The 15,261-nt window shown below is 36.2% G+C and overlaps 1 protein-coding gene across 1 annotated transcript in view; it reads left to right on the top strand.

The window, feature by feature from the left end:
• LOC21396630 (midasin) overlaps positions 1-15,261 on the top strand; it is a 42,264-nt gene that overhangs the window by 13,981 nt on the left and 13,022 nt on the right. The window contains exons 29-46 of the mRNA XM_024166868.1: positions 36-101; positions 237-401; positions 555-762; positions 862-1,757; positions 1,903-3,300; positions 3,331-3,441; positions 3,521-3,734; positions 3,861-3,920; positions 4,051-4,118; positions 4,275-4,526; positions 12,115-12,250; positions 12,328-12,413; positions 12,503-12,621; positions 12,850-12,991; positions 13,077-13,166; positions 13,727-13,862; positions 14,178-14,332; positions 14,710-14,817. Coding sequence (XP_024022636.1) covers positions 36-101; positions 237-401; positions 555-762; positions 862-1,757; positions 1,903-3,300; positions 3,331-3,441; positions 3,521-3,734; positions 3,861-3,920; positions 4,051-4,118; positions 4,275-4,526; positions 12,115-12,250; positions 12,328-12,413; positions 12,503-12,621; positions 12,850-12,991; positions 13,077-13,166; positions 13,727-13,862; positions 14,178-14,332; positions 14,710-14,817 — 4,410 coding nt within the window. The remainder of the gene's footprint in view (positions 1-35; positions 102-236; positions 402-554; positions 763-861; positions 1,758-1,902; positions 3,301-3,330; positions 3,442-3,520; positions 3,735-3,860; positions 3,921-4,050; positions 4,119-4,274; positions 4,527-12,114; positions 12,251-12,327; positions 12,414-12,502; positions 12,622-12,849; positions 12,992-13,076; positions 13,167-13,726; positions 13,863-14,177; positions 14,333-14,709; positions 14,818-15,261) is intronic.

Raw genomic sequence — 15,261 nt, 5'->3', positions numbered from 1 at the left:
TTTTTTTTTTTTTTTTCAATATGCTTATATTGCAGGCTCTAAAGGAGGGTTGCTGGGTTTTGCTTGATGAACTGAATCTTGCTCCACAATCTGTATTAGAGGCATCGCCATAAACTCTCTGATTATTTCTTTCCAATTATTTGTTCTTTTGTTCTTCGTTTAACAAAAACACTTAATGCTCACACTTCTGTTTATGTACTTTGTTTCTGACGCTGAAGATATTGAATCTTTATTAGGGTTTGAATGCTATTCTGGATCATCGAGCTGAGGTCTTTATACCAGAGATTGGTCGTACATTCAAGTGTCCACCTTCCTTCAGAATTTTTGCTTGTCAAAATCCCACTTATCAAGGGTGTGGCAGAAAAGGCCTTCCTAAATCCTTTCTCAACCGTTTTGCCAAGGTACTTCCCCACCACACCACCCACCCACCCAGCCCCGCTCTTTTTTCCTTTCCTTTCACTATTAGTTTGGCAAGGAATCAAGTTGTGTGAGCTTGTGCTTACAGGTCACACATTATATGTGGATGTGGTTATAAATTATCTCCCTTGTTGCAGGTTTACGTGGATGAGTTGGTTGATGATGACTATAAATTCATCTGTAGATCATGCTTTCCATCAATACCTGGGGATGTACTTGACAAGCTAATTTCATTCAATAAACGGTTGTATGAGGACACCATGTTGTATCATAAGTTTGCTCAAGAAGGTTCTCCTTGGGAATTTAATCTGCGAGATGTGATTCGATCATGTGAAATCATAAAGGGTTTGATCAGCCTCCATTTTTTTTATTATTTTTGTTTGGCAATACATTGTAGTTCTAGAGAATGATACTAAGTTTCTAATATCTGTTTCTACCGTTTAGGTGCATCTGACAAGACAAAGGAGTATTGCTTCCTTAACTTAGTTTATGTTCAAAGGATGCGTACAGAAGCTGACCGCAGACAAGTCATTCATCTGTATGAGCAGACGTTTGGGGTGAAGCCATGTTTAAATCCTTACCCGCGAGTCCAAGTCGATCCAAGATATTTGATTGTTGGCAATACTGCAATAGAAAGAAATCGAATTCAGTCATCTAAAGTTCAAAGCAGTTCACTAAAAATTTTGCCTGGAATTCGTCAAAGTTTGGAAGCTGCAGCACAATGTATAGAGCATCAATGGTTGTGTATTTTAGTTGGTCCAGCATCATCTGGTAAGACTTCATTAATTAGGTTACTGGCAGAGCTCACTGGCAATGTACTAAATGAATTACATCTTTCATCTGGTACGGATATATCTGAAATACTCGGATGCTTTGAGCAATTCAATGCTATCCGGAACTTTCGCTCTGTTGTTGCTCAAATGCAGTGCTATATTAATGAATATTGTTATTCAAAGAGAGATTTTGCAAGTGAAAGTTTTATCACCAAATGGTTTGCTTTTTCATCTAGCATAAACGATGATTTTCTCTCATGTTTTACTTCTCGGAACATTGAAGCTAGGAAGAGATTTATCACTTCTCTTACTCTGTTAAAGGAGATCATAGGACAACTCGAGTTGATTTTGGAGAGAAATAAAACTGCCCTATCTTGGTCAGACGAAGAACTTGATAGAGCCAAGAGGACAATTGATAGAGCCACGAGAACAATTGACAAGTTGCTAGAAGGCCATAAGAAAGGGTCATTTTCAGCAAAATTTGAATGGGTTGCAGGATTACTAGTTAACGCTGTTGAGCGTGGGGAGTGGATTGTACTAGAGAATGCAAATTGTTGTAATCCCACAGTAAGTAAACTTCTCTAAAGACAAGACTTCTTTCTTCCTCTATCCGTTTTGTACTTGCATCCCATTTTATCAACTACCTAGTGCGTACACCTTACATAATCTGATTATCTGTCATCTAACAATTTTCTTGAAAAATTGTGTATAGGTTCTTGATAGGATTAACTCTTTGGTGGAGCCGTCAGGATCAATTACATTAAATGAGTGTGGTATTGTTGATGGAAAGCCAGTTATTCTCCATCCACACCCTAACTTCCGCATGTTCCTCACTGTTAATCCTAGTTATGGTGAAGTGTCCCGAGCAATGCGAAATAGAGGAGTTGAAATATTTTTGATGCAGCCATGTTGGCTGCCGGACGAGTCTAGTGGATTCACGTGTGATGAATTTGAACTGAAAGATGTCAACAGATTTCTTATTCTGTCAGGTATTCCCACTGATAGCATGGTGCAAGCAATGTCCAGAGCGCATGTTTATGCTAGAAAGGAATGCCTGCATTTTAATGTTTCAATAACGTATCTTGAACTTTCTCGCTGGGTTCAGTTGTTTCAGCAACTTATTATGAATGGTAATCAGCCTATCTGGAGCCTTCAAACAAGTTGGGAGCACATATATCTTTCATCATTTGGTGAGGCGGATGGAGGAAGTATTGTTAGCCATGCAAAAGATGCTTATCTATCGGTTACTGGATTGTTTGAATCTTGCATGTTACTGGCATCATCTTTGTGTTTGCCTGGAGGATGGCCAAAGCCACTGAAATTGAGGGATTTTGTGTTATACTCGAGAGAGTGTACTGTAAAACAGAACTGCATGTATCTTGACTACTTGGTGGCTCAGTGCGCATCATATGGATTGAGAGGGAAAAGATGCAATATACACCCAAACTCAGCTGCTAGTGAAAATATAGAACCTTGCTTGATGGATGTGAAGATGTTATGTCAATATATGTTCCCTAGCGATCCAAAGTTACCGACTTCAAACTTCTGGGAGAGTTTTGACTTTGAAGTGGCTAAAAAGAAGTTATTATTTGCTGCCAGCTGGACAATTGAACAGGCCCCTGAGACTGACCTTAGGCTTTATCTTCTATGGTTTAACAACTTTAGTCCTAAGTTCCAACTCTTATCTCAGTTCTCTGATTTAATTGAAAAGATTATGGACCATCCTATTTGGAAGGATATGACTCGCCGCTACAATGAGCTGTTGGCAAAGCTAGATGATTCTAAGAAGCTTCCAATACCAATGCTATCAATCGAGTTGGTTGATGAGATCTTTACAGACGATGAAAAGAAAAAGTTACTTTGTAATGCTATTAACTGCGTGCATCCTTTGAAGCTTACTTATAAACAGTGGGATGATGAGATTGAACATGCTGAGAATAACAAGGAAGTCCCTTTCAAAGACATGTTAAGATCTCTGCAGATGTTGGAGGAGGACTTCCTTAAGAAACTTGTTTATCCACCTGTCAATCTCATAGAGTCTCCATTATTTCATGCAAACCTTGAAACATATGTAAATATTCTAGAAGACCACATACTATTTTGGAATGGAGTCGAGAAAAAATTTATTAACGTCAAGAAGATAAAGAATCCAAAAGAAGATTTGGAACGGTTGCTAATACCTTGGCGTTCGTTGCTGAAGAATGCTGCAAAATTAAAGCATATCTGTCCAGAAGCTGTTCATCATCTGCTGGTAGCTATAACATTTTTCCCTTTCTCATCTTCCTGTAATGTACAGTGAGTTTGACGAGTTTTTATATTGTTTGGCATAGGAGGAGAGCAAGAAGAATGTGGAGAAGGTTTTTACTTGGCGTTTACATTCAGAGAAGTCCTTGCTGTGGGCTTATGGTGGTCATCCTGTTTTACCTTCATCTGCTGATTTATTTTATAAGCAGCTTCAGCTTTTGAACTTTTGTGAGTTGCTTTGGCCAACAAAGACGAAGTCAATGATATGCAATAAGGAAAAGGCAGAATCAGAAAACCCTGGTATGATTATATGGAATCTATGTTTCTTATCATTATTATTTTCTGTGAAGATATCTTACTATGTCTTTTGACATTCACTTTTCTATTCCGACTTTTTTGGGCTTATCATTGTTTTAAATTTAGGAGATTGTCTGATTGAAATCGTTGCGTCATCCCATCCCAGACTTCGCATCCTGGCAGTGGAAGGTAATCCATATGCTTCTCCGACCATTTTTTTAAAATTGGAGCGATGTCTTAGATATATACATTTGTAAATGTATATACATATACATATATATATATATATATTTATAATTAGCCACCTTTAATTTTGTAGGTATTTCCAAGTTGCCAAGTATTACGAATGAAGTGAATGCTTCTCAGCAGTTGAATGAAATTTATGAGGTGAGCAGCCTTCACGCTGTACTTGTACTTTGATATGTGTGTGTGTGTGTGTGTGTGTGTGTAGATATATATTTTTTTCAATTATATATATATCTTTGCTAAAAGTATATCCTCCATTCACCTTACATGACGGTCAATATATATAATTTTATGCAGGAGTTTAAGAAATGCTTTGAACTCGCAAAATATAATTGCAAGAAGATTTTTCAGCATAATAAGCTTGAAGTTTCGGACGAGCATTATCCTGCCTTTTGTTCTTACACTGCTGAGATATTGTGCCGTAAATCCGGTTTTTATAGTTGGCAAGATACACTTCCTTTGATTGACATAACAAGCTTCTACTTGGATATGGAGTTGCTTCAGGAGCTATCATGTGCTCTTTTGGTTGATTCTCCAAAATTAAACCTGGTAAGATTACGTGTCTCTTTTTTATTAAATTAATAGAAACCGCTAAGATTACCTAAAATTACAGATTATGTTGCCTTCATCAAGGGGAAATTGTACGAACTAGGCCTACATTTAAAAACTTATGGAAGTAAATGGCCAATTTACCAATGTATAGAAATTAATAGACCATTTAATTTTTAATTTTATTCAATTCCTTGCTATTTTTCCTTTTGCTTTGATAAATCTAGGTATATCCAGGATTTATCAAGCTCATATTACTAGGGAAAAAATGTACAAATTCTAATACTAAATCCCGGATGTATTTGGTAAATCTAGGACTTATCAAGTTCGTATTAGTACAGAAAAAGTGAAAAATTTAATAGTAAATCTCGGATATACCTGGTAAATCCTGGATTTACCAAGTTCATATTAGTAGGGGAAAGAACGCTACAAATTCTAACGGTAAATTCCGGATATACATGGTACGAGATTTACCAAGTTCATATTAGTAGAAAAAATGTGAAAAATCTAATGATAAATCCCGGATATACCTCCCGGATTTACCAAGTTTGTATTATGACTTTAAAGAGAAAAATCTAATGGTAAATTCCGAATATACCCGGTAAATTCTAAATTTACCAGGTTCGTATTTGTAGGGGAAAAGAACACTACAAATTCTAATGGTAAATTCAGATATACCTGGTAAATCCTTGATTTACCAAGTTTATATTACTAGGGAAAAAGTGAAAATCCTAATGGTAAATTGTGGATTTACCAAGTCGTATTAGTAGCGGAAAAGAACACTACAAATTTTAATAGTAAATGCTGCATACCTGGTAAATCCACGATCTCCAATTTACCAAGTTCATGTTAGTGGGAAAAAGTGAAAATTCTAATGGTAAATTCTGGATATAAATGGTAAATTCAGGATTTACCAAGAGGGTATTTTTGAAAGTTTAGCTAGTTGTAAATCCAGATTTACATTTCATTGGCCTATTTATTAACTTTTTTTAAACATTAGCCTATTAATTTCAGTTCCTCTCAAATCTTGGCTTATTTCCCTCAATCTCCCTTTATCAAGTCACTAATGGGCTCATGTGAACTTTTCTAGTAAATCACTTACATTTGGTCCAAACGCGCACCCCCCACCCCCCTCTTTGGATAAAATCATTTTGACACCTTATATTATACCAAAACATTGAGTTGGCACCTTGTGTTTTTAATAATATTAAAATGGTACCCTCAAGTTTTAGAAAACATTTTTTAGTACACTGAACCTATTTTTTGAGACATAAATTGTCCAATTTGCTCTTTATTAATATTGGACTAGTCTAAATTTCTATTTAACAAAAAATAACACCTAAAAAATATTCATAAACCTGTAACAAACACAACTCCTACATATTGCTAAATGAAGTCGTTTCCTTGGGCAACCCATTTATAGGGTATAAACAAAGCGGGAGCTAGCTAAAATGTGTCTATGGAGGGGAAAAAATGGAGTTCTTGGGTAAATCTGCCATTTCATGTCCCAAAATTATAGGTTCAGGGTACCAAAAAAATGTTTTCTAAAACTTAAGGGTACCACTTTAGTATTATGAAAAACACAAGGTACCAACTCAATGTTTTGCTATAATACATGGTAAAAAATGATTTTTTCCCCTTTTTTCTCTCTCTATTTTTTTTTTTTCCCCTTTTGTAAAGCTTACCTTATTAATGGAGTTTTCTTAGCTTTCTATCAAAACAATAATAACAATAATGACGATGATGACGATGATGACGAAGATGATGATTGTAGTTTTTTAGAAGAAAAAGAACTTTCTTATTATTAATATGCGGAATTTAGAAGCTATTTATAGGCATAAAACTAACTTAGAAAATCTATCCCAATCATGAAATCCTAATTGGATTCCAAGTCATCCTTATCCGGACCTAATCAAACATTCTATCCGGATTTCTAAATTTAAAAACAAAATCAAGGTAGAGATAACTCCTAACTTTTAGAATGATAATCTCCTTAAGAGATAATTTCCTAACTTTAAAAAACCCTAGGTCTTCGACACTCCCCCTCAAGTTGTTGCATAGATATCTATCATGCCCAACTTGCTGATAAGAAATTAAAAAGCTTGGTCTGAATAATCCCTTCATGAGAATATCAGCTATTTGTTGTGTTGTTGGAACAAACGGCATACAAATAGCACCTTCTTCTAGCTTCTCCTTTATGAAATGTCTGTCAATTTCAACGTGTTTAGTTCTGTCATGTTGCACTGGGTTGTGAGCAATACTGATCGCAACCTTCTTGTCACAATAGAGTTTCATAGGCATCTCTATTGGTTTCTTCAATTCCTCAAGAATCCTTTTTAACCACAACATTTCACATACTCCATGAGCCATTGCCCGGTACTCAGCATCTGCACTACTTCGAGCTACTACACTTTGTTTCTTGCTCCTCCAAGTGACTAAGTTTCCCCAAACATAAGTGCAATATCCAGATGTAGATCTTCTGTCTATGACGGAACCCGCCCAATCTGCATCTGTGTATGCTTCAATTGTTTTTTGCTCGTGTTTCTCGAAGAGGAGTCCTTTCCCTAGAGTGCTTTTCAAATACCTCAGGATTCGATATACTGCCTCAAGGTGTTCTTCACATGGTGAGTGCATGAATTGACTTACTATACTAACTGCGAATGCAATGTCTGGTCTGGTATGAGATAGGTAAATTAGTTTTCCTACCAAATTCTGATATCGTGTTGTATTTACCGGATCTCTATCTTTGGCATCTCCTAACTTCTAGTTAGGGTCCATTAGGGTATCAACAGGCTTACTCCCACTCATTCCTGTTTCTTTAAGGAGGTCAAGGACGTATTTCCTTTGTGAGACAACAATACCCTTTTTTGAACGAGCAACTTCCATTCCCAGAAAATATCTTAAAGATCCCAAGTCTTTGATCTCGAATTTTGAAGCCAGACTTTCCTTCAAATGACTCATTTCAGCAGAATTATCTCCAGTAAGGATGATATCATCTACGTAGACTATCAAAATTGCAATTTTCCCATCATCGGAGTGCTTGATGAACATAGTGTGGTCACTTTGGGCTTGGACATATCTCTGATTTTTGATAGACTGAGTGAATCGTTCAAATCAGGCTCTTGGGCATTGTTTGAGCCCATAAAGTTATTTTCTTAGCTTACACACCTTAGAACCAAAGTGCTTATCAAATCCAGGTGGTGGATCCATATAAACTTCTTCTTCCAATTCTCCGTTTAGAAATGCGTTCTTCACATCTAACTGTTGAAGCGACCAGTCAAGAGTTGCTGCAATTGAAAGAAGTACTCTTACGGTATTCAGCTTTGCCACCGGAGCAAAGGTCTTGAGATAATCAACGCCATAGGTTTGAGTAAACCCTTTAGCCACCAACCGTGCTTTATACCTTTCTAGAGATCCATCAGAATTATACTTGATGGTGAACACCCATTTGCAGCCAACTGTTTTCTTCCCTCTCGGCAGATTCGTTTCTTCCCATGTGTGATTCTTCTCAAGTGCTTTCATCTCTTCAGAAATAGCTTTCCTCCACTCAGGAACCTGTAAAGCTTCTTGTACATTCTTTGGAATTTCCACAGAAGTGAGATGTGAGGTAAATGAAAAAAATGAAGGAGAAAGATTCTTATAGGACACATAGTTAGACATGGGATGTTTAGTGCATGACCGGACACCCTTGCGGGTGGCAATAGGAATATTGAGATCATCAAATGACTCAGTACTAGCACTAGGGATAGACTGTATGGAATCACCAAGGGGCTCGGGATTGGAATTTAACAAAGAATCAGATTGATTGTTACCTGGTTTTGGTTCTTCCCTCAGTCTGGACTCGTGGCCTTGTAGAGGATCGGGACCTTGTTTCTTTGAATTCAGTTTCCTCCTTGAATAGACCAAGAGATCTGTATTCTTAGTACCAGTCTTGTTCCCATTTTCTGAGCTGTCGAGATTCTGATTTTGACATGGCAGTAGACTGCTGGAATCTTCAATATGTAAAACATCATTTGTTCCATCCATATTTTCCGGTTTTTTAACATGTGAATCCGAATTTTCAGTCTCAATATTAGGAGTATGTGTTGAATCTATTTCAAAAATATCAAAAACATCATTAATTCCTAATTTGGTTACATCTTCACTTGTACTCTCTCCCTGAAGATGAGTAGCAAAAAAAGGTTTAGATTCAAAAAAGGTTACATCCATGGTAACAAACATTTTCTTAGAAATTGGATCAAAGCATTTATAACCTTTTTGAGTTGGTGCATATCCTACAAAAACACATTTTTGAGCTCTAGGGTCAAGTTTTCCCTGGTTATGATCATGAATGTGTACAAAGGCTGTGCATCCAAAAATTTTTATAGGAAGTGTAGATGATAACCTAGATGTTGGATAGCAACGTGAAAATACCTGTAATGGTGTTTTGAGTTTCAACACCCTAGTTGGCATCCTATTGATAAGGTAGGTAGCTGTGAGGATAGCTTCCCCCCAAAGATACTTCGGGACCTTATTTGTGAAATGTAGTGCTCTAGCTACTTCTAGGAGGTGTTTATTCTTAGAAATGGTAACAAACATTTGCCATTAAAATTTAAGAGCTAGCTTTGATACCATGTAGTTTTTTAGAAGAAAAAGAACGTACTTTCTTATTATTAATATGTGAAATGTAGAAGCTATTTATAGGCATAAAACTAACTTAGAAAATCTATCATAATCATGAAATCCTAATTGGATTCCAAGTCATCCTTATCCGGACCTAATCAAACATTCAATCCGGATTTCTAAATTTAAAAACAGAATCAAGGAAGAGATAATTCCTAACTTTTAGAATGATAATCTCCTTAAGAGATAATTTCCTAACTTTAAAAAACCCTAGGTCTTCGACAATGATGATGATGAGTTGCTGGTGAACCATATACTTTTATAGATGTCCAGATGAGTTTATTTTAGACTAAGGGCCCGTTTGGGATAACTTTTGCTTGTGATTTTAAGTAGTAGAAGAAGATGAGCATACGTTGGGGCTTTTTAATTAGTGCCTGGATAGTGCCTGAAAAGTGCTTTATATTTAAAAAGAGCTTTTGAACCGATTAGGCTATCAAAATGTTTTCTCCATTTCATTTCGATAACACTTGGTTTGAAAGTACAGAATTGATTAGGCTTTTGAAAGGATGGTGGGAGGAGGAAGAAGTTAGTGGATGGGAGGGATACAGAATAATTAGAAAATTGAAGCTTTTGAAAGATAAAGTGAAAAGTTGGAGTGTGGACTATTTGGGGGCTGATCACTTAGAGAAAAGGAAAATCTTAAAAAGGTTTGAGGAGATAGATCGAAAAGAATGAAGTCCCGAATGGGTTTTGGAATTGCAAGAGGAGAGGAGGGGACTAAAACGAAGACTTTTTAGCCTTATGGAAAGGGATGATAGGGCTTTGACATTGAAGTGTAAGTCTATTTGGGCTAGAGAGGGAGATGCGAACACGAACCTCTTTCATAAATTGTTAAGTGCGAGGAGAACAAGAAATACAATCTCAAAGTTGGAAATAGAAGAAGGGGCAATATTGGAAGATGACGAGGAGATCATAAAGAAGATTGTTGAGCTCTATGAAAAGTTTTATTAGTTGTTCTATTTGGTCATGGTCAGTCAAGTATTTGGGATTACCTTTGGGAGGAAATCCCTTGCAAGCTGCATTTTGGGATCTTGGGATTACTAGGGTGTCGAGAAGATTGGATGGGTGGAAGAAAGCTTTCTTATCTAAAGGAGGAAGATTAACTCTCATTCAGTCAGTTTTAGCATCTTTACCCATATACTTTTTATCGGTGTTTAAAATTCCCGTTGGAGTGGCAGACGCGATTGAGAAGCTAATGAGAGATTTTTTATGGGAGGGATTCTCAGATGATAACTTGTCTCACTTGGTGGCTTGGGAACAGGTGCATAAACCAAAAGACTTGGGAGGTTTGAGAATCGGAAACATTAGGAAGAAAAACGAAGCCCTGCTAGCGAAATGGCTGTGGCGGTTTTCGCTGGAACCAGAAGCGTTGTGTTGTGGCATAAGGTTATCGTTGGGAAGTATGGGCTGAGTAGGAATGGTTGGGACTCGGGGGAAGCTTTGAGAGTGACATATAAATGCCCTTGGAAATCAATTCTTTTGGTGGCTAATATTTTTTCCAAAGGGCTAAATGGAAGATAGGATCGGGCGACATTGTTAGGTTTTGGGAAGATTTTTGGAGCAAGGGTGAACCTTTGTGTTCAAGATTTCCTGCCCTATATAGGATTTCCTCATTAAAAGAGCAGCCAATTTTAACATTTATCTCTGAAGACAATTCCTTAAGTGCTAGCTCGTGGAATTTTGGGTTCATAAGGAGAGAGAATTGAGGGAGGTGTCATAATTAACAACTATCGTGGAGAGGGTCAGAATTCTTAGTGTGATTCAAGACAACAGGGTGTGGAAGCCGGACACTAACGGGATATTCTCAGTCAAATCACTTTTCAATTCATTGACATGTGATCCTTCATTTCTGCGATTCCCTTTCTTCGAAAATATATGGAAATCTCGGGCTCCCAACAAAGTTAAAGTCTTTTGTTGGTTGATTGCCCTTAACAAAGTGAATTCTCATGAGTCGTTACAACGTCGAAGTCCATTTATTTCGATATCTCCTGGGTGGTGTTACTTGTGTAGGAATGATGGGGAGACGACTGATCACTTGTTTCTTCAATGTACTTATTCCAGAAAGATTTGGTCTCTCTTACTTAGGGAGTTTGGTTTCCCTTGGGCAACTCCAGAAAGATGTTCTGAAGTGATAATCGTTTCCCCTCCTTCTGGATATAGTCAAAGGGGGTTGATAATGTGGAGGGCTGCGGTTTTAGCTATTTTTTGGGGTTTGTGGTTGGAGAGGAACAATAGAATTTTTGAGAACCAAAAGGAAGACAAAGAGGTTCTTTGGGATAAAATAAAACACTGGGTGACGTTATGGGTATATAGAGATAAAGAATTCAGGAAGCCAATTTTTTTGGAGTTCCTTAGGAATTGGGGTCACTTTTTATAGATTTGTCCGGGGTGTTCTGTTTTTGGTTTACTTATATGCTGCCGGTCCTATATAGTGGGAGCTTGGTTCGGTTGAGGATAACTCTTCCTCTTCTCTTCTAGTTCTCTTTTGTTAATTTGTTAATTTTTTAAATAAAGTCTCGCTTCTTTTAAAAAAAAAAGAAAAAAAAAAGAGCTTTTGAACCTATTTGGTTAAAAAAGTCAAAAGCACTTATTATTATAAAAAGTAATATTATAATAAAAGGATATGGATTGCATATTTAATTTGTTGTTCACAAATAAAAGGTTAAAAATGTAAATAAAAAAGCTTTTTAAAAGCACTTTTTTCATAAGCACAAAGGAGATGACTTATTCTTAAGTGCTTAAAAAAGCCAAAAGCACTTTAACGTTGTCCATTTAAACAGGTTCAAAAGCGGCTTTTGGACTAAATAGCCGAAAGCAACTTTTTTTAAGCCAATCCAAATGGGCCCTAAACGAAATTGAAATGGTTTTTGTTTTCGGCAACAATATCAGTGTTTCATTGTCTAAATCCCACTTTCTTTAACGACAGGAATTGACTAGAATATCCAAACATCTGGAGGCCGCATTGAGGTTTTCATTGGTCTGCTCATCTAGACCCCCACAAATGTTTTCGCCACATAAAAAACTTTTGTGGATACTTGGTGCATGGACGTCAGTAGATTCAGGTCAGTACAGTTCTCTTCTCCTCTCTGTGAGACTCTCTCTTGTGTCCTATATGCTCACACCTTCCACTGTATTGCAGTGAATGCTAAAGTTGCCAATTTTGTGCTTGAGATGTGGTTTACTTGGCATCAATCTTTATGGATTTATCACCCTGTTTCTGTCCAGGTATAAGTTACTACTATCTATTACGTATTAACTGCTTGCTAAACGATGATGATATCATGTTTTATGGTTTAACGACTTCAACCATGCAGGATTCAAGTGAAATCTCTCAGCAGGATTCTGTTACCAAATCGGGAGCTGATTCTTATGATATTCCGGTACCTGATATGCTTTTGCATCCTGTAATGATGAATACAGTCTACCAGATATTGTAAGATGTTTTCACCATTTAGAGTTTCCTAGTATTGTGAATTGTTCTGTTAGTTTATTCTTAGAAATTGTTATTCTCCATGCATCATCTGGTCTCAGTCATAAATTTTTTGTCAATGATGTCTTTAAGTTGGATCAAAGATAAGAAAGCACTTTGGTCAAAATTATTTCTCTATAAATAAATATTTTGTTTTGACGATATTCTCTTTCCCTCCCTTGATGGGTTCAGGCAAAGTCCCACACCTGTGAAGGAATATCTTGAGGGCTCCTTGAAGCTGAAAGTAGCTTCGTGTAATCTCTGGCGTAGCCTTTCACCTGGATCAAAATTACCTGGTTTTCTTTCATCTGCTGCTTGGTGTCTTTTTGGGCAGGTTGTTAAGTTTTTTAGTTTGAAATATTCATAGTTTCTTCCTCAGCATATTTTTTTTAATCCTGTTTTGCTATTTTTTATTTCAGATTATAAATGCACACCAGAAAGCTTTTGAAGCTGATAAGTTTGAAGATATCAAGTCTATTGTTCATAAACTATCAACAAATATGATTGAGGTACTTTGATTTGATTTGATTTTATTTGGTTAAGTGTGTCCCAGAATACATTTTGTTTTAGTTCTTCTAAAAAGCGTAAAAGATGAATGCGTAAGACAAGTCATTTTAGTCATTCTTATGCGAGTTGTAAATCTGTCAAGGCTTTTGCAACAAGCTGTGTTTAATTCTCTTAGCTTGGGAGAATATAAAAAGAAATGAACAAAGGGGTGCAGGATTGTGCTAATAAATTAACGTACTATCATCTCCTGAAAATTAAATTCCAAAGCTGATTTGTTAAAACTAAAGTCTACCTAATGACACTTACTTAACAAAGATTGTCTAAAGCTAAATGCGGAAAGTAAAATTGTTCTTTTTTTCCCCCCTCCATAAAATCACTTAAACAAACACCAGAAAGAACTAGTATTTCATTTTCTATCTAGTTTTACCATATGTGTGCCTACAGATACTGAGTAAATATTTGTTGCATGGTGATATATATATGCACGCGCGCGTGTGTATATATTGGAAGAATATACTAGTTCCTTTATTTACCATTTCACTCTACTTCTCCATGGTGACAGAAAGAAAGCTTTAATAGGAAGTTTGAGGAGATAAGATCCGGTATTTTGTCTTCAAGTCATCAAGGTTTGAAAACATCAATGGATATGCATATCACACCACTGCTCCGGGAGCTATGTCATGACTGCGCATCCACTGGTGATTATATTTCTGCTGATTATTTTGAGCTTGTAGACTTTAAAATGGTTTAGAGCATTTTCTTTGACGTTGTTGATGTATGACAATTGATGTTCACCTGCAAATGAATTCAAAATTATAATACCTGCTCACTTAAAAAGAGTAGGACTTTCATATATGTGCTTTTCAATTCTCTTGTATAAAAAATATATATGAATGTGTTTTAATGTTCTTAGAAGTAACTTCCATTTTCATCGTAGGATATTTGGTTCCTCTTCTATTTTGCCTGCTTATTTTACTATTTTAATTTGACTTTTGCATTTCTTATTTTTGTAGACTGCATTCCTAATATTGGCCGTGCTTGGTTGCACCTTGGGGCATTGCGCTTGAACCTTTTGCTTAGCTGTGATGATCTGGATCCAGCCATGAAATACCATTACAAGAATTCACAGTTAGCTGATAAGATATCCTCACTTAAACTTGAAATTCAGGTATGTTGGATATTTTGTTTACTTATTACCGTTGGTCGGTTCTTTGTATTGAATTCATGTCTGTTTATTCTTTTTAAGAACAATAAGTTAGTTTAAAGTCCAAACTTATATGCTCATACTTGTACATTTTTTCGAAGAAAGTACAAGCATATATATGATGCACATGGGTTCTCCTGCTATGGTACATATGTTAGGGTTAGTATGAAGCAGCATCTTTGTGCCATCAAATGATAGTGAATAGTGATTTAGATGTGTCTGAATGTATCCTAGCTGTAACTAAAAAGTCGAAGATTAATATACCATTGCAATTATCAATTCTTTCTTAGCAAAATAACAAGTTTCTAGTACATAATTTATTATTTCTCAAAATACAATAGGTGCGACAAGAATGCAACTATTTGGCGGGACAGCTTTCTACAAGAGAAGATGATAAGAAAGAAGCCTTGGAAAAGCTTGAAGCAAAAAGGAGAAGACTGCAAAGAAAGGTTCCTATTTTTCTTTTATCACATGCTACATGTTTACCAGCTCCCACTTGAATTATTTTTGCCAGTTTTCCTTGAATATTTTATTATAGTAATCCTCTTTGTAGTCCGTTGCTGCTTGCAATGGAATACGAAGGCTTGCCATATTCTTAAGTCTCTCCATCAACATGTGGTTTGTGTGGGTTTGATTGTGAGATTTTTTTAGGTGCAATTCCGCATTCATGCTTGTTAGTTGTTTTAATTTTGAACTTGCTTGCTACAGAAAGTCGACTTGCTTTATAATTTGATCTTTCAGGAAAGAAGAAATTGCATTGCATTGGTTCCTTCTTGCTCAAAAATTGTATATCGTCTTCTTTATCCTTTGATATGTTTTTTTTTTTTTTTTTTTTTTTTTTTTTTTTTTTTTTTTTTTTTTTTTTTATTTTTTTTTCTCGCGCTATATAGTGA

Source organism: Morus notabilis, unplaced genomic scaffold (genome assembly GCF_000414095.1).
Source record: "Morus notabilis unplaced genomic scaffold, ASM41409v2 Scaffold449, whole genome shotgun sequence".
Taxonomy (NCBI): Eukaryota; Viridiplantae; Streptophyta; class Magnoliopsida; order Rosales; family Moraceae; genus Morus; species Morus notabilis.
Note: the sequence above shows the minus strand (reverse complement) of the source record. Positions and strands in the feature narration are given on the sequence as shown.